The sequence below is a fragment of the Lutra lutra genome, chromosome 15 (genome assembly GCF_902655055.1).
Source record: "Lutra lutra chromosome 15, mLutLut1.2, whole genome shotgun sequence".
Classification (NCBI taxonomy): domain Eukaryota; kingdom Metazoa; phylum Chordata; class Mammalia; order Carnivora; family Mustelidae; genus Lutra; species Lutra lutra.
Window position 1 is genome coordinate 51,225,261 of NC_062292.1, and position 27,188 is coordinate 51,252,448.

Consider the following 27,188-nt stretch of genomic DNA (forward strand, 5'->3'; position numbering starts at 1 on the left):
TTGTCTAAGTTAAGGTGACTGATCAAAGGGATAATTTTGAGTTATTCTTCTCTAGTCTACCTTTTCTCTTGCCTACCTTTTTTAATTCCATAAGTTAAAGCTACATTTACATTATTCAGTTTTACATAAGAAAGTTTAGAAGTTCTAGAAAGTGTAGGCACCTGGGTGGTTCAGTGGATTAAGCCTCTGCCTTCGGCTCAGGTTATGATCTCAGGGTCCTGAGATCCAGCTCCGCATCAGGCTCTCTGCTCAGTTGGGAGCCTGCTCCTCACTCCCCACCTGCCTCTCTGCCTACTTGTGATCTCTCTCTGTCAAATAAATAAATAAAAATCTTTTTTAAAGATTTTTATTTATTTATTTGACAGAGAGAGATCACAAGTAGGCAAAGAGTAAGGTAGAGAGAGATAGGAGGAAGCAGGCTCCCTGCTGAGCAGAGAACCTGATGCGGGGCTAGATTCCAGGACCCTGAGATCATGACCTGAGCTGAAGGCAGAGGCTTAACCACTGAGCCACCCAGGTCCCCCATAAAATCTTAAAAAAAAAAAAAAAAAAAAAGGAAAAAAAAAGAGTTCAGAAATTCTGACATTTTACCTCAACTTTTCAATTTGGAAAAATGTAACAGCTTTGGGTTATTTAAATTTATGATAAATAATAAGTGAATCTCATCTAGTTTGAATTGTATACAAATTACAAAGGAAGTGCTTAAAAATTTAAAGTTTAAATGCCATCTAATTTCTCCTTATCAATCTTAGATTTAGAGTTCTTGAAATATTTTTCTAATTTAAGCAAATGCAGTCTAATTCTCTATTGCTTACTCCTTTTTAAATGTATAGATCAACTTGTCCTCAAAATATTAAGTTTCATCAAAAAGGATAAAGACTATTTATATCAAAAAGGCATTTATTTAATTGATTTATTAAAATTTATTAACATGAATTTTTAAAATTTTTACTATTTGTGAAGCACAGTGCTTAGTTTTCAGAATATTATAGTATAAAAACAAAGCTCAATCTCTTCTATATGTTGAAAAAAATTAACACAGAAATAAGTGAAGCAACACTTTTCTTTTGAATAATTATTGTGTCTATTTTTTTTCAATTTATGTGAGTAATGCAGTTATCTGCACATCTATTTTTTTGTTTTCTTTTCTATTTTTTGGCTTATAATTTCAATTGTCTATTACAAATTTATTAGTATCCTTTGGTACAAAGACCTTTCCAAAATAATCTCAGGAAATCAATATCATACTCCTCAACTTCCCATGTGTTCTCTCTTAAACTTCATCTATATTTATAGTCTAAGTATTTATGTTGATTCACATTTTCAACCCTACTGTTAATAGCAGTCCTTCTCCACTTAGGAAAAAAAATGCAAAGCATTAGATTCTGGATCAATATTACCGTGATACATGAAAGGTATAAAGGATTTTAGGTCACTATATGTGGCAATTGGAAACACTGGAGTCCGAAAGTAGAATTTTATCAGAGCAAAGAAAGCATCAATAAGAAATATTAAAGGTGAAAGCATTAAGCAACAAATTCAGAACAAAACTCCTTGATTTAACTGTATTAGAATTAACATTCAGAAAGGAAATGTCAAAGAGATGCACATAGTATGTTAATTCTTAAAAAAATGAACTGAAATGTTTTTCTGGCAGTGAGTAAGCTTGATTTCCCTGTTTGTTTGACTTTGAGATCTGTTTTGCCAACTAGATTACAGACAGTTCAAAATTGAAAAAGTCATATCTATATTCCAAACTATTGATGACAATATATGTAATATATATGAAAAAAAGTAAATCTTGAGGAAGTATTAGAAAACATGTGTTGAGATTAATCATGTTCCAATGTTTCCAACCCCTTATGAATTTAACATATCAAACAAGATACTTCTGAGTGAAAGGGTAAAGGAGTAATGAAAAGTCATTTATTGAGTCTTGGTAATAACTTCTTGGTAAAATTCCCAGAAACTGAAATGTGAATGATTCATATGATTGAGTAACAAATACTTTTCCAGATCAGTTTGTTCCTAATGTTTTATTTCAACAAAATTGACAGAGGACTTGTTTATTATCCAATAGAAGATTTAATGTCATTGTTAATGATAGGTCACTATTTTTGCTTATAATAAAAATAGAATGATATTGTTCCATAAAACTATTTTGTTTCCTATTTTGTTTCTCTACTGATATATTGGAACAAATTTTCTTTTTTCTTCTTTTTTTGATATTCTTAATAGTTAATTATAAACTAGTTTCACAGGCCACAAGGAAGTAAAAGGACTATGTACAGCCTTACAGGAAACACTCAGGGAGCTAAGGAGAGCCAAGAGGAGTCTAGGGCCCTGGTGGGAGCATTCCTGGGGGAGGGGACCCTGAAAGGGAAACCAGACAATCCTGTGAGTAACCAAGAACAAGGGCATAACAAACAAACAGGTCTGTGGTAATGTGGCCCTGTGGAATCTGGCCCATGCTTTTGTGGAGCTGCTTCCGTAACTCTGCGGCCAAAGGTCAAAGAAGGCCTGCATCCTCCTGGATGCATCCACCCTGAAGGGAGAATGTGCACTGGAGTTCCTTATCCAGTGGCAATCCTCACTGGGGGATCCATGGGAGGCCTCATGTCAGGTGCTGGGCCCATCATGCCTGGAGTTGGCAGCCCATCATGCCTGGAGTTGGTTGACTCCTCAGCCCATAGATGGTGGAGGATCTCCTCTGTCAGTTGGCTATTTGTTTGGGGTCCCTGAAATCCTAACTGTGGCAGCAATAGCAATGGCTGCAGCAGTACCTCTTCCTTGCAGGGCTATCACCAGTTGTGATAGCCCACCACCCCCTGGGACTGGCCCATAGAATTCTGCAGGGGTCTGGGGCATTGAAAGACCTGCTGGGATTCCTCTGCCAGTCCTTGGGCTCCTGGCAGCTGGTAAGTGTCACTCAGACAATGTCAAATTATCTTTGGGATTATCCCATTATCTTTGGAGGAAGTTCCTCTATTGTCATCAAGACCAGATCCTATCCCTGTAGCAACAACAGACCGCTGCCTCCATTTTTTTTTTCTTTCTGCTTCTTTTGAGTTCTTCGGTTTGAACTCATTACAGTCACAGAGTTTCAAATTCATATGCTTGTTGAAAGCCGTGAAGGTGCAAAGCAGCATTGAAAAGCACAGGTCAGCCAGTCATTTTCACTTTGTTTTTTGTCTTGCTAGAACATATTTGTGTGATGCAAATTACAATTTTCTTGATGTCTCATCAATTATATAAATTTCTTATATACTTATTCCCAAAATATTGATTTTTTCCTTCTTACTTCTTATTCTGGGGTTCTATTAAATGTATTTTTAGAACTTTTGGTCATAACCTATATATATTTTAAACTGTTTTCTGTATTTTATCTTCTTTTGCTCTCCTTTATATTCTGTAGTCAATATTTTTTTCTGACATATTCCAGTTTGCTTATTATTTCTTCAGCTCTTTCTAACTTGCTATTAAATCCATTGATTATTTCTTAACTCCAATTTATACATTTTTATTTGTGGCATTTCCATTATATCATCATTTATAATTTCCAGTGCCCTTTGTCATATGCTTCTTTTCATGAACATCAGGCTCAAAACTCAGCTTCATTAAGCATAGTCTCAGCACCAAGCAGAACTTCTGCTAGTTACAGTCCTATTGGTATTTTTACTCTGTTTTTCCTGTACATTAAAAAAAAAAAAAAAAAAAAACCCTAGGAAAGCCTCCAGTTACTCTGACTTATCTACCAAGGCAATGGAAGTTATCTCTTTAAGTATCAGTATTGTCTATTTTTCTGGTCTGGTTAAAAAATTCCAAGGTTTTGAGTGGTCTATCTCCAGACTTCTTCTCCCCCCGAAAAAGCCTTTGTTATTTTTGGTGTGGTTTTAGAGAATGTCCGTTTTCTTCTTTTGGGGATAATTAGGTATATAGATAGATATAGAAATAAACATAATGGTAAATATCCAGTTTTGTAATAAATAGCAATCAGGTGTTGGCCAAATTTTTCCTTCTATATTTAATTTTTTAACTGACTACTTTAAATATTCAGCTTTTTAATTACATTTTCCTATGTATAAAGAAATGCTGGAATTGAAACTATATATTCTTGAATATAACAAATATGAAACCAGTAGGGGATACTAAATATTAATTATATTGCCTTATCTTCATTTTTGAATTTTTCTTAAGAGAAATAAACTTTAATAAACTTCCATGTAGAAAAATAATGAATTCTATCACTAGGGCTGTCTTAATACATGGCAAGGACATGACCTGTGAAACAAAAGAAATCTGTCCTTCCCTGTAGTTGGTCTTAGTGATCACTCCTGAATGATACAGTCATATAAGTTATGTATTATTAATGACATGAGGTAAACATTACCATCAGCATTCTGTAACTTCTTTGCCAATGTCACAACTTATGGTATTATGGTATCTATGTAAATGTGGGCTGATAGTCTGAAAGTTAAATGAAAATACTGAAAACTATTTGAAATCAAGTAGTGGGAAATAAATGCGTGTCTCTTTTTAAAGGCTTAGGAACGTAGGCTCTACCTACATTATGTAAAAATCACCAAATATTCTAAACAATTCAGTGAAAGAGCCAATCAGAAAGAGAAAGACAAATACCATAAGTGGAATTTAAAAAAACAAAACAAATGAGCAAAGGGAAAAAAAAGAGAAAGAGAGAGATAAACAAGAAATAGACTGTTAATTATAGAGAACAAACGGATGGTTATTGGGAGGGTGTTAAATAGGTGATGAGGATTAAAGACTGCACTTGTCTTAATGAGTACTGGGTGTTGTATGGATTTGTTGATTCACTGTATTATACACCTGAAACTAATATAACACTGTGTGCTAACTGAAAAACTTTAAAAAAATGAAAAAGAGAGAGAGAGAGAAGGAAGGAAGGATGGATGAACAATTAAATGAATTTTTAAAAATCAGATAATCTGAGAGTTTAAACATCTCTATAAATTCTGGGATTCTTGAAAGTACATGGAGTCATCATATGTTGAAAAGAATTACAAATATTTGCAATTGTGTAGGCTTAGATAATTTCTTTTTTTTCTCTTTTTTTTGGCTTGGATAATTTTCAAGTGATAGTTTTAAATCTATGACATATATTAAATTGCTGACCTTTTTTTGAATATTTTAAATGTGTTGTGCTTTTTTTCTTCATTTTTTAAAAAAGTGTGTGCTTTTTTTCTTTCTTTTTTTTTTTTTCTTTAAGGGCTACAAGTCCTCCTTCCAGACTACCTTCAAGAACGTTTTGTACAAGCAGCGTTAAGCTACATTGCTTGCAATTCTGAGGGAGAGTTTATCTGCAAGGACAATGATTGCTGGTGTCATTGTGGTCCCAAATTTCCAGAATGCAACTGCCCCTCCATGGACATTCAAGCCATGGAAGAGAATCTTCTTCGAATAACTGAGACCTGGAAAGTCTACAACAGTGACTTTGAGGAATCAGGTAAGAGAAGTTTTAACGTAACATTTAAACTTTATCAAAATAATACTATGTTGAAATATTTTATCTCTTTGGAAGAAAGTATGATTACATAATTGGAAAGCCTTTCATTTATTTTTTTATTTTTCTTTCAAATAGACATCTATATAACTTCTATTACCAGAGATTCAGTATTTTTACTGAAGGCATATGTTGTACTTTGTGTATTATTAAGTATTATTTGTCACTAGAACCTCACCTGCTCTTGAGCTGAGTAATTTAGCAAAGAAAGTCTTTGCCTTTCTCTTAAGAATTTGTCATTTGATTTCTCTTGATATCTCTCTAGTCTTTTCTAGTGGTCCCTGAGTTTCACTTGTGAGGCAAAATGCAGAGAGCATTTGTTCTATACCTTTTTACATTAACATGAATCTCATGAATGTGCAAGATCACATAACTACTGATTTTTTAAATCAAATTTAAATCAATTTTGATTTATGTTCAAATTTGGTTTTTGTTATCAAATTTTGGTTTTTGTTATTTCTGAATTTCTGTGAGTACATGTATGTGTTCTCAATGTTTTTTCTTACTGATTGCATAACCTATAATAGCTTTCATTTCATAAAACATTGAATTTTAATAAAAGTTTAAGGATGTCTCAATGTAAAATTTAAAATATTAATAAAAGTATACATAATAATACATGATTAAGGAATAATCAAAATCATTAGAGTGTGGTGAGTATAATTAAGTAGTATTTACTCAAAAGTGTTGGACTGACTTTCAAATGGGCAAAAGAGGTTTTTAACCACCAAGATATCAGACTTATATGCTTGAGATTATAATTCTTTTGGTGATTAATTCAACAAAACATACTTAAAAAGTGATAAAATTCAACATCCATTCCTGAGAAAGGCCCTTAACAATTTAGACATGAAAGGGACATATTTCAACATAATAAAGACTATATATGACAAGTCTGTAGCTAATACCAGGTCAGAAGCAATGCAATTGATTGTTACAAAGCATCATCTTTTTGTTGAGAAGAACCACCAAATTATAAAATAGAAAGGTAGGTAAATAAATATAGGAAGGATTAATGAATTTATGATTTCTCAGTATATATTTTGATCAGAATAGTACATAATAAATAATGCTTTTCAATTTTAGTAATGTTTCTATTTATATAAACAGGAAAAACTATCTAGAATCAAAGATCCTTATCTCCTTGAAATTGTTAGAAAACCTAAAGAAATTCTTTTTCTAATTTTTGTATATATATATATTTTTTTAATTTTTAAAGCCTTTATTTAAATTCCTCTTAGTTAACATACAGTGTAATATTAGTTTCAGGTGCACAATATAGTCATTCAGCACTTCCATACAAAACCCATGCTCATCACAAAAAGCCCTTCCTTAATCCCCTTCACCTATTTATTCCCCCACCCACTTCCCCTCTGGCAACCATCAGTTTGTTTTTTTATAGTTAAGAGTCTATTTCTTGGTTTGCCTCTCTTTCTTCCTTTTCCTCTTTTGTTTCTTAAATTCCACATATGATTGAAATCTTATGGTATTTGTCTTTCTATGACTGACATATTTTGGTTGACATATCCTTGTCACTCTAAATGACAAGATTTCATTCTTTTTTATGACTGACTGACACACACACACACACACACATACATACCACATCTTCTTTATCTTCATCAATTGATGGACACGGGTTGTTTCCATATCTTGGCTATTGTGGATAATGCTGCTATAAATATCAGGGTGCATGTATCCCTTTAAATTAGTATTTTTCTATTCATCAGATAAACAACTAGTAGTGCAATTGCTGGATCATAGGGTAGTTCTATTTTCAACTCTTTGAAGAAACTCCATACTCTTTTTCAGAGTGGCTACCCAGTTTGCATTCCCATCAACAGTATAAAAAGCATCCAAATCAGCAAGGGAGAAGTAAAACTTTCACTATTTGCAGATGACATACTACTCTTCTTAGAAAATCTAGAAGACTCCACCAAAAAAATTCTAGAACTGTTAAACAACTTCAGTAAAGTCACAGGGCACAAAATCAATCTACAAAAATCAGTTACATATTCTATACACCAATAATGAAGAAGAAGAAAGAGAAATTAAGGAATAAATCCCATTTACAATTATACCAAAAACAATAATATGTCCAGGAATAAACCTAATGAATTTCTAATTTCAAATTTCTCTTTCTAGTATTCCCAATAAAATACTCATATATCATGTATGAGACATTTATCATGTTCTATTCATGTAAACTATCTGATGTTTAAAAATAGTTATGGAATACAACACTTTTAGATAAGTTACAATATATGGTAGTCTCCCTAGTGTTAAATTTCTAAAAAACAAACAAACTGGGGCACATGGGTGGCTCAGGCAATTCATCATCTGACACTTGATTTCAGCTCAGGTCTTGATCTCAGGTTCCTGAACTAGAGCCCTGTATCAAGCTCTGCGCTCAGCGGGGAGTCTGCTTGAAGATTGTGTCCCTCTGTCCCTCCCCCTCTCTCTAATAAATAGATAAATCTTTTTTAAAAAATAAGAAATAAACAAAGAAAAGAAAACAGAAACAAACAAATAACTTCTATCTCATATTACAGTGTATGATAGATAGGTTAGGCCAGGATATCCTCTAAGCCTCTCTGTATTTGTGAAATTAACAGGGGGAATTCAAAAGGGGAATTTTCCCCCTTTTCATTTTGCTTTGAAAAGTGTATTAAATAAAATAAATAAAAATCACCAAATGTAGTAGGGCAGCACTTCCACTGATAGTAATTAGAAAGGTGAATAATTTTTTAAATTATATTTTCAAAGACATAATAGATCACCAAAGCAACAAAACTAAATAGAATGAGATTCCTGACAGGAGGTATAATCTCGGTATTCACATTTTTTCTTTCCCTCCTTTTTTTTTTTCCCTCCCTCTCTTCCTCTCTCCCTTTCTTTCTTTCTTGCTTGCACCTTCCTTCCTTCTTTCTTATTCATTAATATGTTTAATTCTGTAAACATCTGACAATTCTTGATTTAGAGTAAAAGCTGAGGACTGTGCATTCCCCCCACACAAAAAGTAACTGATAAAAGAAAGAAAAACTAGCAAAAATTTTAGTGGTTGTGGAGATCAGACTGACAAATTTCTAGATTTGGTGGGCCTAAATAAGTTTAGGTTTAAGACAAAGTTTATACTGAATTTAGATACTTCTGGGTGCTATGGAACTAAACAAAGTTCTCTGAAGAATGAAGTTTATCACAGATTTTCAAGAACTTAAGACAAAACCTCTCTAGAGTGAGGAGCTTGAAAATAAAACTGGCGAGGTTGGAAAACCTTACAGAAAATGATGAATTGACACAGTTTCTGCAACTGCTTTTTCCCTGGGTCACATTTATCAGTTCAAGGCAGAGTTAAAAGCTGAGAGCCTAGGATTAGATCCTGGAAAATGCTGCTCCTCCAGAACAAAGAATCCAGAAGAAAATATTGCAGTTACAGTAGATCAAAGTGAGAATATTGGAGAATGACTTGAAGGCTTTTAAACATGTGACTAGTCTCCTCTTTAAAGACATTTGCCTTATTTTGAACATACCAGGGGCATATAACTAAAGAGATAAAATAAAACCTCTGAGTGATTAAAATTGAATCTTTGCAGTGTTATTGACCTGAAGAAGCAAATGCTCAAAAGGTGGAGAACAAGAGGTAGATTGAGTCCTATACAATTATAACCCGGCACTAATACAGTTTAAATCCTGCTCTTAAGGAGTTGATAAGGAGTTGATCCTGAAAGTATCAACTCCCTACTGTGTCTGTTAAATATGAAGAGGGTGACCTCATGAGGATGAAAACATTTTCTAAAGCCTCTGCTCTTCTTTTTATATCTGATGGATATGAAACCCTAATTTACAGCATATGAGCACACAAGACCATGTAGCTAACATCAAAGAGAAAAGAAACCAGACAAGTGATGTAAGATGATCCAGATATTGAAATTAGTAGGAAATAATTTTGGATAATTATTATTAAAATATTCAAAAATAAACAAAAGAAATGATCATGTAGGTGAGATATTGAAAAGTTCATCAGAGATTTGGAATCTATAAAAGTAGACTAAAGGACCTTCTAAAACATAAAAGTATAGTATCTGAAATCAATAATTCAAAGTCTTATTTTAATAGTTTTGCACAATGGATAACAAAATTAGTAATGTGAGGACATGTTAATAGAATAGATGAAATGGAAGCAGTGAAGAAAAGAAAAACAAAATATGGATAAGTACACAAGTGAGAAATTCATAAAAGGTCTAACATATTGTTGAATCTGGGGCACAGGTGGGGTAGATGGGAAAATGGCAAAAACAATATGCAAAGGTATAATGGTAAAATGGTACAATTTTTTTATAGCTGAAAACTTACACATTCAACCCACAGATTAAAAAAAAACACAGAAAACACAAACACAAATATAAATAAAAAGAAAATCACAGATAGGCACATCAGAGAAAATCTGTTAAGAAAAAAAAAAGGCAGAAAATATTTTTCAATATACCTAAAGGAAAATAAAGACATTACTCTCAATGGAGTAACAATGGATCTGACTTATCAAAAAAATTTTTTTTGCATCTTTAAAAATAAACATTATAATAAACAACATTAATTTAGAATTATATACCAGTACATAGTATTAAAAAAAAAAAAACAAGGTGAAAATAAAGATGTGTTCAGAAAAGAAATGCTAGGTAAAAACATGGAAATTCAAAGAGGAAGAGGAATACTAGAAATAGCAAATACATATGAGTAAATACAAGTGAAGATTGACTGTACAAAATAATAATGTGATGTGGAAATTATATGTATGTATATAGGATTTTAATATATTACAATAATTAAAAATGGGTGATGAATGGAAAGAGCTAATATTCTCAGTATTACAAGGTGCTGCCATTGCTGAGGATGTGTTAAGAAATATAATTGATAAAACAAGAATATACATTATAATCTCTGGGATAACTCTAAAATAAGGAAAAATGTTTAATTGAAATCTAGAAGAAGAAAATCAAATAAAAATTATTTGATTACTTCCCCAAAAAAGACAATAAGATAAAAAACCAGAGAAAAAGTAATCTGGATCAACTAGATAAATCCAGTGTAAAGGGAAAGGTTTAGATTGTGTTTTCAATAAATTGTGTTCAGTCAGATATAATCCCACTATAATGGTTAGTATATTAAATATTCTATTTTTCTTATTACATTAAATATTCTTAATAAAAGACCACAGGACTGATTAAAATAACACAACAACAACAATAATAATAGTAACAATAAAAGATTATTTGCTACTTACTAGAGACGTAGATAAATCAAGGTTAAAGGATGGAAAAATAGGTAATATAAACATTAGCCAAAAAATATTAAATGGTAATGCAAAATATATTAAATGAAATAAAAATATTTTTTGATAATAACATAGTCAATCTGACAGGAATATATATCATAATTATTAATTTATATGAACTACAAAATAAAAATTGTACTCTACCAGTTAAATAGTCAAGTTAGATTTTATTTAAGACTATTGTAATAGAGGAGAGAGACTTATAGTAGGGAAGAGAGGTTGAATGCAAATCCTCTGAAACAAAAGACAGCAGGATTTTCAATTTTCATGGGAAAGTATTAGAAGACATGAACAGGAAGGCTGGTCAACATGATTAGACTAGCTGTGCTTACTAATTGTCTCTTACTTAAGCTTGTCTTCTACTTTCCCACAGAAAATAAAAGTGTTAGCTCCTTCTCTCCGATGATTACTTTTCAAAATGACAACTCCCAGATCATTAGGAAAGACAATATGGTTTGTAAAAGATTTACATCTTAAAAGGGACACTGAGGGACACCTGGGTGGCTCAGTTGGTTAAGCAACTGCCGGCAGCTCAAGGAGTCCCAGGATCAAGTCCCACACCAGACTTCCTGCTTGTCAGGGAGTCTGTTTCTCCCTCTGACCTCTTCCCTCTCATGCTTTCTCTCTCTCTCTCAAATAAATAAATAAAATCTTAAAACAAAAAAAGGACACCAAAAGAATTTGCAATTGCAAGTTTTCAGACAAAAAGGGAGATCAGGGTCTTATAGTCAAGAAGAAACCTATTTAAAATTTAGGCAAGTTGGGAAAAAAAAAACAATGTTATGAACAGACTCTCAAATACTAGTTGTAAAATTTAAAAAAAAGAAAGAAAGAAAGAAAAAGAAATTTAAAACTTCCACAGTCATGTGATTTCACTCATATATGGAATTTAAGGAAAAGCACAGATGAACATAGGGGAAGGAAGGGAAAAATAAAGCAAGAGAAAATCAGAGAGGGAGACAAACCATAAGAGACTCTTAACTCTAAGAAACAAACTAAAGGTTGGTGGGGGAGGTAGGTGGGGGGGATAGGATAACTGTCAATTAAGGAGGGCATAAATGCCATTTAAGGAGGTCACTTTATGTAATGGGCACTAGGTGTTATATGCAACTGATAAATCACTAAATTCTACCTCTAAAATTAATAATTAGTAATGTAGTATATTTAATTAATTGATTTTTTAAAAACACTTCAATCAAAAACACCATTAAAAATGAGAAGACAATTTATATAAAAGGAGAACATATTTGGAAAACATTTGTCAAGCCAAGAACTCCTATGGATGATATATACAGAAATCCTTCTAATCAATTAAAAATCAATAAAGAAATGGACAAAATATTTCAATACCTTGAAAAAGATGAGATGCAAAGGTAAAATAATGATATGACAAAATGTTCAATATCTTTGTAATCAGAATAAGGCAAATAGAGTCATAAAGCTAATGATAGCACTACACACCTACCAGAATGGCTAAAAATTTAAAAAGAAAAAGAAAAAAGAAAAGGAGAGAGGGAGTTAAGGAAGGAGAGAAAGAGAGAGAGAGAGGAAAATAACAAGTATAGTAAGAATTTAGAATAACTGGAACTCTTACATAATAGTGCTGGGTATATAATTAATTCCTCTTTGGAAAAAATATGTGCCAGCATCCACTAAAGGCAAATACATCATATCCTTTAAATCACCAGTTTCATTCCTGGATAGAAATTTAGAATATGTACATATTCACCCCCAAATTGCTAAGACCCCAAATTGCTAAGGAAATATTGAAAATGAAAAGCAAAGCTGGGGACATCACATTGCCTGATTTCAAGCTTTACTACAAAGCTGTGATCACCAAGACAGCATGGTATTGGCACACAAACACACACATAGACCAGTGGAACATAGTAGAGAGTCCAGATATGGACCCAAAACTCTATGGTCAAATAATTTTTGAGAAGCAGGAAAAAATATCCAATGGAAAAAGATACTCTCTTCAATAAATGATGCTGGGAAAATTGAACAGCTATGTATAGAAGAATGAAATTCGATCATTCTCTTACACCATAAACAAAGATAAACTTAAAATGGATAAAAGGCCTCAATGTGAGGCAGGAATCTATCAAAATCCTAGAGGAGAACTTAGGCAGTAACCTCTTTGACATTGGCCATAGCAACTTCTTTCAAGACACATCTCCAAAGGCACAGGAAACAAAAGCACAAATGAACTTCTGGGACTTCATTAAGATCAAAAGCTTCTGCACAGCAAAGGAAACAGTCAACAAAACAAAGAGGCAACCTACAGAATGGGAGACAATATTCTAAAACGACACTACAGACAATGTGCTGATATCCAAGATCTATAAAGAACTCCTCCTTGGAGCGCCTGGGTGCTCAGTGGGTTAAAGTCTCTGCCTTCCGCTCAGGTCATGATCGCAGGGTCCTGGGATGGAGCCCCGCATCAGGCTCTCTACTCAGCTGGGAGCCTACTTGCCTTCCTCTCTCTGCCTGCCTCTCTGTCTACTTGTAATCTCTGCCAAATATATAAATAAAATCTTAAAAAAAAAAAAAACTCCTCAAACTCAACACCCAAAAAAAACAGATTATCATGTCAAAAAATGGGCAGAAGACATAACCAGACACTTCTCCAAAGAAGACATACAAATGGCTATCAGACACATGAAAAAAGGTTCATCATCATTAGCCATCAGGGTAATTCAAATCAAAACCACATTAAGACATCACCTTACACCAGTTAGAATGGCCAAAATCAACAAGACAGGAAACAACAAGTGTTAGAAAGGATGTGGAAAAAGGGGAATGCTTTTACACTGTTAGTGGGAATGCAAGTTGGTGTAGCCACTTTGGAAAACAGTGTGGAGATTCCTTAAGAAATTAAAAATAGAGCTACTCTATGACCCTGTAATTGCACTACTAGATATTAACACCAATGACACAGACGTAGTGAAAAGAAGGGCCATCTGTACCCCAAAGTTCATAGCAACAATGGCCACAACCACCAAATTTTGGAAAGAACCAAGATGCCCTTCTACAACGGATAAATGGATAAAGAAGATATGGTTCATATCTACAATGGAATATTACAGCTCCATCAGAAAGGATGAATACCCAGCTTTTGTATCAACATGGATGAGACTGGGGAGATTATGTTGAGTGAAATAAGTCAAGCAGAGAAAGTCAATTATCATATGGTTTCACTTACTTGTGGAGCATAAGGAATAACATGGAGGACATTAGGAGAAGGAAAGGAAAAGTGAATTGGGGGAGATTGGAGAGGTAGATGAACCATGAAAGACTGTGGACTCTGAGAAACAAACTGAGGGTTTTGGAAGGGAAGGGGCTGGAAGGATGGATGAGCCTGGTGGTGGGTATTAAGGAGGGCACATATTGCGTGGAGCACTGGGTGTGGTGCATAAACAATGAATCTTGGAACACTGAAAAAATAAAATAAAACTAAAAATAAATAAATAAATATATGTACATAGTCACAATAAATATACAAAAAAGTACAAGAATGTTCATAGTAGCATTATTCTCAACACTCTGAAAGTAGAAATTACCAAAATGCCTATTGAGACAGGAAAAGTAGAAAGTCATGGTGTACTTACTCATTGAAGTTCTATGAAGCTAAGTGTGAAGCTAAGTGTGTACATGATTTATCCAGAATGTTAGGAATAACTCTCTTAAGCATCATATTAAACAAAGGAAACCAGACTCAAAAGTACATATACTATGTGATTCCATTAATATTAAGCGTAAAAATAGACAAAGTTTGTCTGTTCTAGTCTACGTCAGAGCTTTGGTACCAGCAGAGGAAGAGCTGATGTGATGGATGAGGGTCTGAATTGCTTCATTAGCGCTAAATGATTCTTTGCTCCAGAGGCTGGCTCCATGGTATGTTCAGTTCATGAAATTCGGAGTCTACACTTAAAATTTGTGCATTTTATAATATAAATTAAAAAAATAAATAAAAATAAGAATAAGAATTTTGGCATCTTAATAATTAGGAGGGTAGAATCCTAGAATAGCTGAATTAACTAAATGTTTTTAAAGCTCATTACATGTTATGTGCCAGAATAAGTTATTGGTCAAAATTAATCAGAAATACTCAATGGCCAGATGTTCTGAACTACTAGTTAAAAGCTAGTGCTAATTAAAGTCAGAATTTTTACCAACATCACCACCTCCCCACCATCCACCACCACTTTAAAAAAAAAAAAAAATCTGACTCTAATTTTAACTCATATGTGGACTGCCCAACTAAGGTTTAAAACCAGATTCTTACCATAGTGGCTCAATTGTGTCAATGTTGGAAAAACAATGATTTATGGAATAAAGTTATTTTTGGATGATATTTCTGAAAATATTTCCAATATTGAAAAGAATTATTTAATTATTTTTCCAGTTTAATTATTTATTCCAATTGGTATGTAGTATATTTAGCTGATTCATATTTAATTTGAGGAGTGGTGTTACTTTGCTGTAATTTTCTGATTCATCATAGATAATATTGAGCTTTTTTTTTTCAATTTCAATGTATAAACAATTAACACAAACTTTTACTAGTATTTTACATCTTTAGTAGAACCACACTCACTTACCCACACTTGGAACCAAAAACAGGTAAAATATTGTTTTACTGGACTCCTTTTAACACTAGTAGAATATTTGATAGTTTTGAGAAGAGGTTTTTTGAGATGTAAAACTTCCTTTATTTTTTTTTCAATTTTTTTTTTTTTTTTTTTTTGCCTCATGAAGATAAACACAATATAAGAAGTAATGAGGCAGATACCGCATTGGGAAAGGTTTTCAAATGTTCTCACCACCCACAGGCTCCTATAACTTGATAGACTTTATTCTAAGTGCTTTGATTGTAAGGAAATGCACCAATTTATTTCATTTTCCTGATGATTAAGAATGATGATTATGTTACTTCAAATATTTAATTTAACTGAACTTGACAATTTTAATGTAAATAATTAATATACCAAAAATATATTTTTATTAAAGCTGAAGAAAAAAATCAGCTTGTATTTATTTTACCAGATTAGAATTACATCTAAATTTATAAAATTCTTCCTTAAACACAGATAATACATGTGAAAATGTGTATGTTAAAGTATATAGTAACAAAATAGAATGCTAATATCAATTACCACACAAAAAGGAAGAAAATAAATTCCAGATTTTACTGGATCAGAATAACTTGTTTATAAATACCTTTCTGTTGTGTGTATTTTCTATTATCACCAAGTATAAAATTAAATCATAAGACTAGATTAGTGTAGAATGCTTAGCCATTTTCCTATTTGATTATATATGATTCATTTTGTTCTGTAATATAAGTCCTAGAAAATATACCTTATACAGCCTGCCAAAAAAGTGTTAGAAAATTTCAAAACAGAATGTATTTTTTTTCATAACTTGCAATCTGAAAAAATTTTGGCTGTATAAACTATATTTAAACAAATCTATTCATTCTCTACCTTTATATTTTCAGAAATAAATGAATGTTGTTTAATAAGAAATAATGGTAGCATATATGTGATGATTATAGCAAAAGAATGGAAACAAGATAAAGATATAGAGAGATATACAGGGAAATACAGATGCAGAAGAAAAATGAAATACACACACAGTAACTGTAACCAAACTGATTTATATGTTTTGTTTAATTAGATAAAAACAATTTTGTTGCCAGTTATTTAGAGATCAGTTCTACTTAGGTCTTTTTTTTTTTTTTTAAAGATTTTATTTATTTATTTGACAGATCACAAGTAGACAGAGAGGCAGGCAGAGGGAGAGAGAGAGAGAGAGAGGGAAGCAGGCTCCCTGCTGAGCAGAGAGCCCGATGCGGGACTCGATCCCAGGACCCTGGGATCATGACCTGAGCTGAAGGCAGAGGCTTAACCCACTGAGCCACCCAGGTGCCCTCTACTTAGGTCTTGATCAATAATTCTAACGTAATGAAAAAACTGGAAGTGCTTACAGTTTTACATATATATTTAAATAAGCAAACCTCAAATTTATTTTGATTTGGATTATGCAATCATTTACTAAAGTTAGCAGAAAAATAAAGAACTACTACATAGATAACAGTATAGTATCTTTTTCATATAATATTCTATATTATGCTTAATCCTTCTTTGGATGAATAAGAAAATTACTTAAGCTATAACTATGGAATATAATGATACAAGTAATAATTTTTAAGTAATAACAAATCTTAAAAAATAAAGGGTTTGGTTTACATAGAGCGCAAATGTTTTAGAATTTTTTTGACATAACATCTTTACTCCTCAGAGAAATTGCGTTATCACCTGGTGTATGGACAATCTAAGGTGTATTGTATGCTGTCAACATAAATCTTTATCAGAATCATGTCTTATTAAATGTAAGGATATTCATTTGATAAACCAAGAATGGCAGCTGGAGGCCACCTTGTAATGGAAATTGTCTAGGTGCTACTTCTAGAGAACACTGTCCATTTAACACTTCACCTGAAAAATGGTTAAACTTTCTAATGCTATCATGACAAAATGTATGTACTATAAAAGTTGGGTTAACTCAATTTATAAATGTTAAAAAAATTATTATTTCCTCTCAGCTTTTTTAAAATGTAGACTATTATTACTTTTTCCCCAAAATAGTTTCTCCCTCAGATGATAGTTAACTATGTTTATAGAAAAACAATATATTGCAGAGAAAATAAGTATCTCTGAATAAAGTTTTGAATTTTAACTGTCCAGTTCACATGTTATAATATTTAATAAACTCTTACTGTTTGCTGCTCAGTATTCATTCCTGTTCCCTGACATTAAAATATTCCAAATTTTCTTCGAGGAACCCCCATTCCCATTTTTAGTATTACAATGTATGGTACTTAGCTTATACTGAGATCCAGAATTGCTCTCTGACTAATGCAAGCAAATCATTAAGAATCCATTCCCCTAACTATATAGATCAGCTTAAGACACATGAAAAATTGGGTCAATGAGACCCAGAAATATATTTCCTTGGAGTATTTGAAGGAGATGAAAGATTCCTAATTTTTCCGCAATAGCTATGGGGAATTCTATTAATTTGTCTTCTTAAATATGAAATAAGAACATAGTCTTAAGACCAGTAGAGAGCCATCTTGCAACCATAGGAGTTCCTTGAGCCCTGAAAGGTGGAAAGTAATTTCTTTGGTTACATCCTTGGGCAGTTAAATGACTCTTGCTACAAGTTCACCTTTTCTTTAGTTTCAGTTACATGAACCAATAAACTTCCTTCATTGTGCAGCTAATTATAGATAATCTGCCATACAGGATAGGCTAATAATTCTGCAGTAATAAAGAAGCTCAAAATATCTTTGGATTATAACATTAAATATATTTCTTCCTCACTTGACCATTGCAAGTTTGTTGAGGATTTTTCTCTCTTTCCTCATTCTAAGACTCAGGCTCACAGATCATCCCCCTTGTGGAAAAGTGATCCCATGGAGAAGAATAAAAACATGGCATACTATGTGTGTACTGAGTCTTAAAGCTTAGCCAGAAAGTGATACATAACAGTAATACTAAATTTCATTAGCTAAAATGAGTTAATCTTGCTTGCCTCAAAGTGGGCTTTTTCCTTAAAAGCGATCTTTAGTATTTATTTAAAAAGCTGTAACGATGCCACACTCCCTTGTTCTGATCCTAGATATTCAATTCCCTCCTCTCTCAGATGTAGAACATATATCCCCCATCCTCATGAAAGACAGAACATAAGTCCCATCTGTTACTGGGTCCAATTCAATGGAGTCATGCTTGCAACATCTTAATCCAATCTAGATGTAGTTTCTTTTTTTTACAGAGACATGAACCAAAAAGCGAGTTGTATATCCCAGACATACCATATGCCATGGTAGAATCAACCAGGAGGATTATAGTAAGCACTTCTACCCAGAAAGGAGGAAAACAGGGAATATGAAGCAAGCTGTTGGTAGTAGCTATGAAACTCTATTCAGAAGACATTGTGAGGGGGCACCTGGGTGGCTCAGTGGGTTAAGCCTCTGCCTTCAGCTCAGGTCATGATCCCAGGGTTCTGGGATCGAACCCCGCATTGGGCTCTCTGCTTGGTGGGGAGCCTGCTTCCCTCTCACTCTCTCTCTGCCTACTTGTGATCTCTGTCAAATAAATAAATAAAATCTTTAAAAAAAATAAAAAGAAGAAGAAGAAGAAAAAGACATTATGAGGGCCTCAAACCTAGGGGTGAATATCCCTTGATTTGTCCTCAGTTTTTCTCTCTGGGAATGACTCACTTGTCTACTATTTCCAAGTTCCAATATATAGGTGATCTTTCTATTCCATTTCTTCCTTGGACACATGTGAGGTGAGAACTGGAAAACGTGACTAGGAACAGCTTTCCCAGTCTGCTTTCTGCCCAAACATTAAGAATCAAAGGTCATTTTAAATCTTAAACTTCAGATTTAAAAAAAAAAAAAAACCTGGAGTTGTGGGTTTTTCTGGAAGTACAACTTATGTAAAAACTTACTGGTCTTCATCCTCTTGAATTCAATCAATTCCATGGGAAAATAGCCACACCCACAGTTTGCCCTAAAGGTGTTTTCTGTATTTCCTATTTTTCTTTAATTTCTTCCTACTTCCCTTCTTATCTCTCTCATTCAATCATGCGGATTTATTAGACTTCTTTATTTGTGCCTTGTCCAATTAAGAGTATTTCCTGAGAATTACACATTTTCTTGGGCATATTCCCTAAGACAAATTCATCTATTTGGTGATCATGACAAAAACATGGAAGACAGACACTAAGTTTTATATTTGCTATGGGATTAACTTGTAATTGGCCATTGTTTTAATGTTGGGAATTGAGAAGAAATTGCCTCTTTTAGCTCTGATTCATTGCTTCTCTATTCAGTCCCTTTTATTTCTGCTCTCAAAATCACTAATTCTTTTCTAAGTTTGAGATAGCACATCAGACAGAAAACCTAGGTAATGCTACAAAAATGCACAATCAAAAATTTGCTTTGAAGTATGACATATGAAAACATATGAAGTTTTTTGTTTGTTTTTTTATTTTGTTTTGTTTTGTTTTGTTTTTTTCCTCATACCACGTGTCCATTTTAAGTTGGCTACAGAGTCTTCTTTATGTCTCTTCACTCTGGGACTGGGGCTGACAGTGCAGCCTCCCCCTGTTAACAATGTGTCTCTGTGACAGAGGATAATACTTTGTCATACTTACCAGAAGGAGCCATTGGCAACAGAACTAACATTCTATTTTCTGACATTTCCCTTGGCACCTTGAGTTTATTGGGTACATGATCTTCATCCCTAGTTACCACAGGCAACAGTTTTATTAGCTGTTTTCCCCACTTCTTAACCTGGATTGTCATTATTCCCACTCTGATAAAGTGCCCTTGACACATTCATGATCCACTAAGTCAGTGTCACAACTGTAGGCTTCTGCTTTCTCCAACACAACCTCTCCCTTCCATTTCTGGCTCCCATTTCTGTATCAGTCAGCATCAGCTTCGTAACACTGCAATACCAAACACTTCTGAAATGTCAGCCATAAACAAAGTTCACTTCTCACTTGCACTGCATGCCCACACAGGTTAGCTGGTCTTTGCACCGTGCTGTCCTCACTCAGGGATTGAGACTGAAAGGCAGATCACCACCTGGTCTGGTTTGCTTATGGAGGCAGTGGAAAGAGTGCAGTAAATTGTTACTGGCTCTTATGTGAATTGCTGGGAATTCATGTGAATTGCTGGGAAGCAATTTGCATTACCTATGATCACATTTCATAGCCAAGCCTGATTTCAAAGGAAACAGAGAAATGACATTTTACCATACGTCTACAAAAGAAAAGGATCCAGAGTATTTGTGAACACCCAAAATGTCAGCCGCTGTTGGTTTTCAGATACAACTAAAACCATCATATTCTATAACATCTAACTGTGTAATCTTAGGCAAGAATATATGTTTTGTTCTTGCTGTCTGAAATTCTACAGTCTTCTATTTAACAAGGATAGGAGATGTATGTATTAAGTGAACTTTGACACATTCAGTCCACAGTACCTGCCATCTTGTCCGAACTAAATATCTGAACATCAGATAAACAAATAAGCATTTTCAAAGAAAGGATGAATCCCCAAGTTTTGTAGCAACATGGACGGGATTGGAAGAGATTATGCTGAGTGAAATAAGTCAAGCAGAGAGAGTCAATTATCATATGGTTTCACTTATTTGTGGAGCATAACAAATAGCATGGAGGACAAGGGGAGATGGAGAGGAGAAGGGAGTTGAGGGAAATTGGAAGGGGAGGTGAACCATGAGAGACTATGGACTCTGAAAAACGATCTGAGAATTTTGAAGGGGTGGGGGGTGGGAGGTTGGGGGCACCAGGTGGTGGGCATTGTAGAGGGCACGGATTTCATGGAGCACTGGGTGTGGTGCAAAAATAATGAATACTGTTATGCTGAAAAAAATAAAAAAATTAAAAAAAATATATATATATAAATTAGAACCACAAAAAAAAAAAAAAAACAAATAAGCATTTTCAGTAACAAGTTATGTGATCATTGGCAAGTCATTTGAGCAATCATATACTTATATGTATAGTGTACTTATTTTAAAGGGATTGGTAATTGGATTATAAGAGTAAGGGGAAAGAAAATAAGCTTTTTATAACATGAAGTCTCAATAGTGAGTCTCATAATATCTATGTTTTAATTTATTGTGATAATATTTTATTGGATTTACTGTAAATTATACATAGCCTCAGCACTAAAGAAAACATTCAGCTACGAGACCAATATAGCAAAATCAATTTGGTTTTCACTGCTGTCTGTTCTGATTGGTCAGCATTTCTGCTCTGATTCATCAATGCCTGGCTGTATCATATTTAATATATTATGAATATCACCTTTGCCATTACCAAATTTTATTCTGTACTTCAATTAATTTTTTAACATCATCTGAAATAAGATGGCTGTACAGTGCCAAGCAGGTGTTTTATGTAACGATTCCTGATTTAGATCCCAGAAGGCTTTCTGCCAAATGCAATCCACCTGTTCTAGTTTGCCTGATGTATTTCTATACCTGGATCTGTGTCATCACCCCAACTATCTAAAAAGAGTTCAGTGTTTCTTGAGGACAGAGGAGATCATCTCTTTTTGTCATTACACAAAGAACTAGTAAACTGTGCTCTATTTAGTATACACATTATACATCACAATATATGTTGACTGACTGATGAATAAGATAACAAAATGTATTTGTGGCCAGACATTGTCCAGAAATTAATTTTGATTTACCTCATTCACTGCATCTTGGACTGTCACAGTGACTTTAACACCATTCACCTTTTCAAAGGATATACTCTAAAAAACAATTCTAAAAAAACAAAAATACTTTGCTTCTTATATTGTATTTTTTTTTAACGTAGGTATTTTGAGAGACTTTTTTTTATCTTGTTTTCTATTCCTCTATTCTGAATAAGAGCATGAACTGCCATGTATTTCTCTTCATAGTAATATGACAGAGATGTAGATGCATGAGAACACAAAGATGTAATGCTTTTTCCATCAGTTTGAATTTATTTGTTATGGAGAATTATCTCTCAATATATGTATGTGTTTGTTCTAAAGCTATGATAGTCATTATTTATTAGAACCCATAATTTGGTCATCTATCTGGTTTAGTCTAAAACAAATCATTCAAGGCTTTGATTCAGTATCATAAAAACAAAGTAAGTGGTGACTTCATTGTTTTATTATTTGTTTTCTCATATAGACATAGACTGTGGCAAAGAGGTTAATAAATAATACTGTGTGTTCAGAGAATTCTTACTGCTACTCTGTAGTCATTTTTATAAGAATATATGTGATGACCTTCCAAGGTTGTGTGTGCTGTATGCTACCTTTTGGATCATTTTGATAAAGATGGTTATTCGTTTCGACTATAAACTGTAGGAAGTCAGGACAAAGGCTTTGAGCAATCAGTGCATCCATGCCTTCTAAAATGACCTAATAATAGTCATGTAGACTTTGTTAAAATCTTCTAATGCAGTATACTTAGTACTTTGTATATTAACTATCCCATTGTATACATTTAATTTCTTGACAACATTCCCTTATTATGACAAAATAAAAAGTAATTCTGTTCATCCTTTTTCAGTGATCGAACCATACATTTTAAAATTTCATTAATTTGTTAAGGCAAATGAATCAACAGTTTATATGGATGGAGTTAGTTTTGTGTCTTTTACATGAAATGATTCATCAATTATTTCACTGATAAATGAAGGCAGCATTATATGGAATTTTAACTTGGGGTTTTAGATACATGAACATAATCTAATAGTAGAACATTAGAAATTAACATAAAGTCAAGTTATATCCCATAAAATTTTTATTTGGTCATCAAATCTTTAAAATTAGGTATTTAAAGTATATAGCAAAATTTCCAAATTGCCAAATTCAATTGATATGTAATATAAAGTTGTCATTCATGCTTTTCAGCAAATATTTCTGGCTCTCATCCCTATGGGCCCATAAGAAAACTTGACCTTGCCTCACCCTTGAAGTTAGATATGGCCATGTGACTGGTTTTGATAAAGGAACTCTAAGAGCAAACAATGTCATTCTTTAGAAGAAAGGCTTCAGAGCCAGACACAATTTGTTAGGTTTGTTTCCTCTGCCAAAGCAATTGATAATGTTTCAATTGGTAAAGACTCTGACAGTTCGTGTCACTGAAGGGACAATCCACTGTTTATACAGCCACGCTGCCATGGATATGTGATGTGAGCAAGAAATGAAGTCTAGCAGTATTTTGGTTTGTTCGTTATGCTAGAAAAACGTAGCCTATGGTGCAATACATATAAGAATAGACTATACTTGGTATTTCACTGTAAGTGAAAGAAACATGGAGATTGGTGTTGTGATTTATTTATCTAATTTTAAAAAGTAACACTATGAGACTTTCAGTTTGTTCTTTTTTTTAAGATTTTATTTATTCATTTGACAGAGAGAGAGAGAGATCACAAGTAGGCAGAGGGGCAGGCAGAGAGAGAGGAGAGAGGGGGGGAAGCAGGCTCCCTGCCGAGCAGAGCCTGATGTGGGACTCGATCCCAGGACCCTGAGATCATGACCTGAGCCGAAGGCAGCAGCTTAACACACTGAGCCACCCAGGTGCCCAGTTTGATTTTTCTTTTTAAGAAATCATGATAAATATTTCTTATATTTTCTGAATTATTTATTCAATGGGTTTCATAGAAAGTATATAGACCACTCAGACACATTTAAGACCTTATGCTCTTTACTCTGTAAAATAACCCTGCAAAATACTAATATTATGCTTGTATTTTGCTTTTGTCTTATAGATAAGAAAGCTAGGCTAATGCATGCTCTCATTTGTTCAGCACATCTAATATGTGGTAAAGTTAGAATTCAGGATAGGATCTAGAGGTTGCAATAAACCCCTTATGATTAAAACTTAATACATGTAAGCGATACATAAGGTAGACACAGAAAATGGCATTGTCATTGTGTATTATAGGTATTTATATGAAATATGATATCGATAACTAATGCCACATGTCTTAAATTCACCTAAATTCTTTTTTTTATAAAGATTTTATTTATTTTATTTGACAGAGAGAGATCACAAGTAGGCAGAGAGGCAGGCAGAGAGGGGGGGGGGAGCAGGCTCCCGGCCGAGCAGAGAGCCCAATGCGGGGCTCGATCCCAGGACCCTGGGATCATGACCTGAGCTGAAGGCAGAGGCTTTAACCCACTGAGCCACCCAGGTGCCCCTCACCTAAATTCTTATGGTGAATTTTATATGTCATCATCTGCTTATTTCATTATGGAATGATGGAAAGCTCTAGAGCCAAAGAGATACAATTTTTATTTAGAGTGAGTTGAATTCCACACAGGGTGCCTTCAGTCACTGTTAATATTTGCTAGCTACATGTCAGCAAGTCTGTAATTACTTTTAAAAGTGGTAATCTGGACTGTGACACTAATTATAATGGCAGTATTTCTCTATCTGACTTTTTCTAAAAAATCAATTTGTTCATTACTGTTGTGATAATTCAAGATTTTATATACATTGATGATTGCAAACTTGTGAAGTATAGCCAGGTTCCTCATAATAAGTATTAAATGTGTGCACAAGAGGTATATTTCCTTTGGTTTAACCAGGAGTTCCTTCAGTCTTCTCTGTTCTCTTATAGTGACACCTATCACGTCCACATAGCATCTGCCACACAGCTAAATGGCCTGTCACTGAGAGTCTCATTTAATTTTTGTTATCTTACTAGTCTGATCTTAACAACTAGCTGTGAAGAAGAAATAACCCTCTGTTGGCAAAAGTCAGTGCTTCATTTAAGGAGTTGACAAAGTGTTAGTGGAAAGATCTTGAAGTTAATTGGCAGCAAAACAAATGCGTGGTGTTATGTCAGATTGTCAGGTAGCTGTGTTGTGTGAACTCTGAACAGGTATCATCCTAGGAAGGTTGACCAAATTTGTCGCACTGACTATGCAAGATAACACACATGGAATAACAAGATAAATTTCCCCAAACACCACTGAAGCATAAAGACATGCCTCAACTCTTAAAACTGACAGGTACTTTAGTGACCTATTTGTCAAGCCTTCTGTCTAATGAAAAATCCTCTGTCTCATACAATTTAGTGCTGATTATTTAACTTCTGTGTCCAGTGATGGGGAGCTCAGTGTATCCCAAAGCGGAAGAGCATGAGTTTGAATGGCTCTAATTATAAGATTACTTGTATTTATTTTGAAATTTTCTTTATTCCCCAGTTTTCTGCAAAAATAACCTGGTGTTGCTGTGTGCTAACACATATGTAATTCTTCTATCTAAAAGCCTTAGTCTTCCTCCCTGTAGTAGTAGAGATGGCCCCTCCCTCTTCCATAGGTCACTGCCTTCCGGTGTTTGCACACAATTACCATATCCTCTTTGTGTATTTTTTCTAGCAAATTTAAAATTCCAACTCTCTTAGATGACTTTTTATTTCTAAATCCTTAACAGTCCTCATAATCCTTTTGGGATATTTTCAGTTTATTAGTAGAAATCAGGACTGAACACAGTGAAATGAATGAAGTTTCATTAATATAAAATAAAATAAATAAAATAAAATAATTACCTCTTTTATTCTGGACATGATGCAGACTAACAATCTGTTAACTTTTTACATCTATGTCATTCTTTTCACACACGCTGAGTCGTGAACACAGTTTCCAAGTGTTTTTCACATAATCTGCTAGTCAGATCCTCTCTCTTTTTATTTTGACACACACACACAGAAACACACAGTTTTGGTTTTTTGTTTTTGTTTTTTTTTTAATAAATGCTTGACTTCATTTTTGTTTTTTCATACTCCTGTCATTGTTGTACTCCTTGAGCTCTCTTTGGATTCTGATCGCATCATGGACTAAAATTGCCTTTTATGGTTTCTTATTGATCATTGACCATTGACCATTGTTCATTTGTTATAATAGAATAGGGCAAATAGAAGAACCCTGCCATAAACCACACTAGGATTTCCCTGGAATTTGAGAATAGTTCTGTATTGATTTTAGTAATTTGCTTTGACCTTTTACTCTTCTTTCTTAGTACACCTAAAATAATGTTCCATGATTTCTGCGTTTTTAAATATAACCCATTGAGTAAAATAATGTGTCCTAACTTAGCCTTAATATGAAAATGGCTCACTTGCAAGATTATTTTAGGCAATGGTTGGTCTTACTCTAGTCAATGGTTAAACTTAACCACTTAAATACAAATATTTTAAGATATATTTTTAGCCTGATGCCATTCCTTACATTCTTGTTTTGCACTAAGTGATTATCTAATTATGATTTGTCTTAATGTAAACGTTTCCCACAGGAAAAAACTATCCTAGCATTCCATTCTTCCTAGAAGTCCTTGAGGGTCATGATAGAGGTACATGGTATTATTGTAGCATTAAACTTTGTTCTGGGTTTGGAAGCAAGTTGTCATGAAGTAAAATGTTTGGAAGTTGGAGGGAAAGGATGTATCCTTTTCGTGGCTTTGCAAGCCTGGTCTTAAACGTCTTTGGAAGTATGATTAGCATGCACCTGCCTTTTTAAATAACATTTTAAGTCATTATATAACTAATACCCCAACTCTGAGCTAATTTCTTCTCCCCACCCAAGGACAAAGTCTGCTTCTGAAAATGCATAAGTCCCACAATACTGTTTTACCCAACTCCAGTTCATATCAGTAAGAATAGGCAAGGTAACAAATGACATCAGAATCTCAGGCCTCTCCAGCAACATAC

At 33.7% G+C, this 27,188-nt stretch overlaps 1 protein-coding gene and 1 pseudogene across 4 annotated transcripts in view; one reads left to right on the top strand and one right to left on the bottom strand.

Moving 5' to 3' along the window:
- Nucleotides 1-27,188, top strand: part of BRINP3 (BMP/retinoic acid inducible neural specific 3) — a 401,827-nt gene that overhangs the window by 269,425 nt on the left and 105,214 nt on the right. For all 4 annotated transcript variants that reach the window (XM_047705594.1, XM_047705595.1, XM_047705592.1 and 1 more), the window contains one exon: nt 5,246-5,482. In XM_047705594.1, coding sequence (XP_047561550.1) covers nt 5,246-5,482 — 237 coding nt within the window. The remainder of the gene's footprint in view (nt 1-5,245; nt 5,483-27,188) is intronic.
- Nucleotides 2,336-3,149, bottom strand: LOC125086231 (small nuclear ribonucleoprotein-associated protein B-like; annotated as a pseudogene).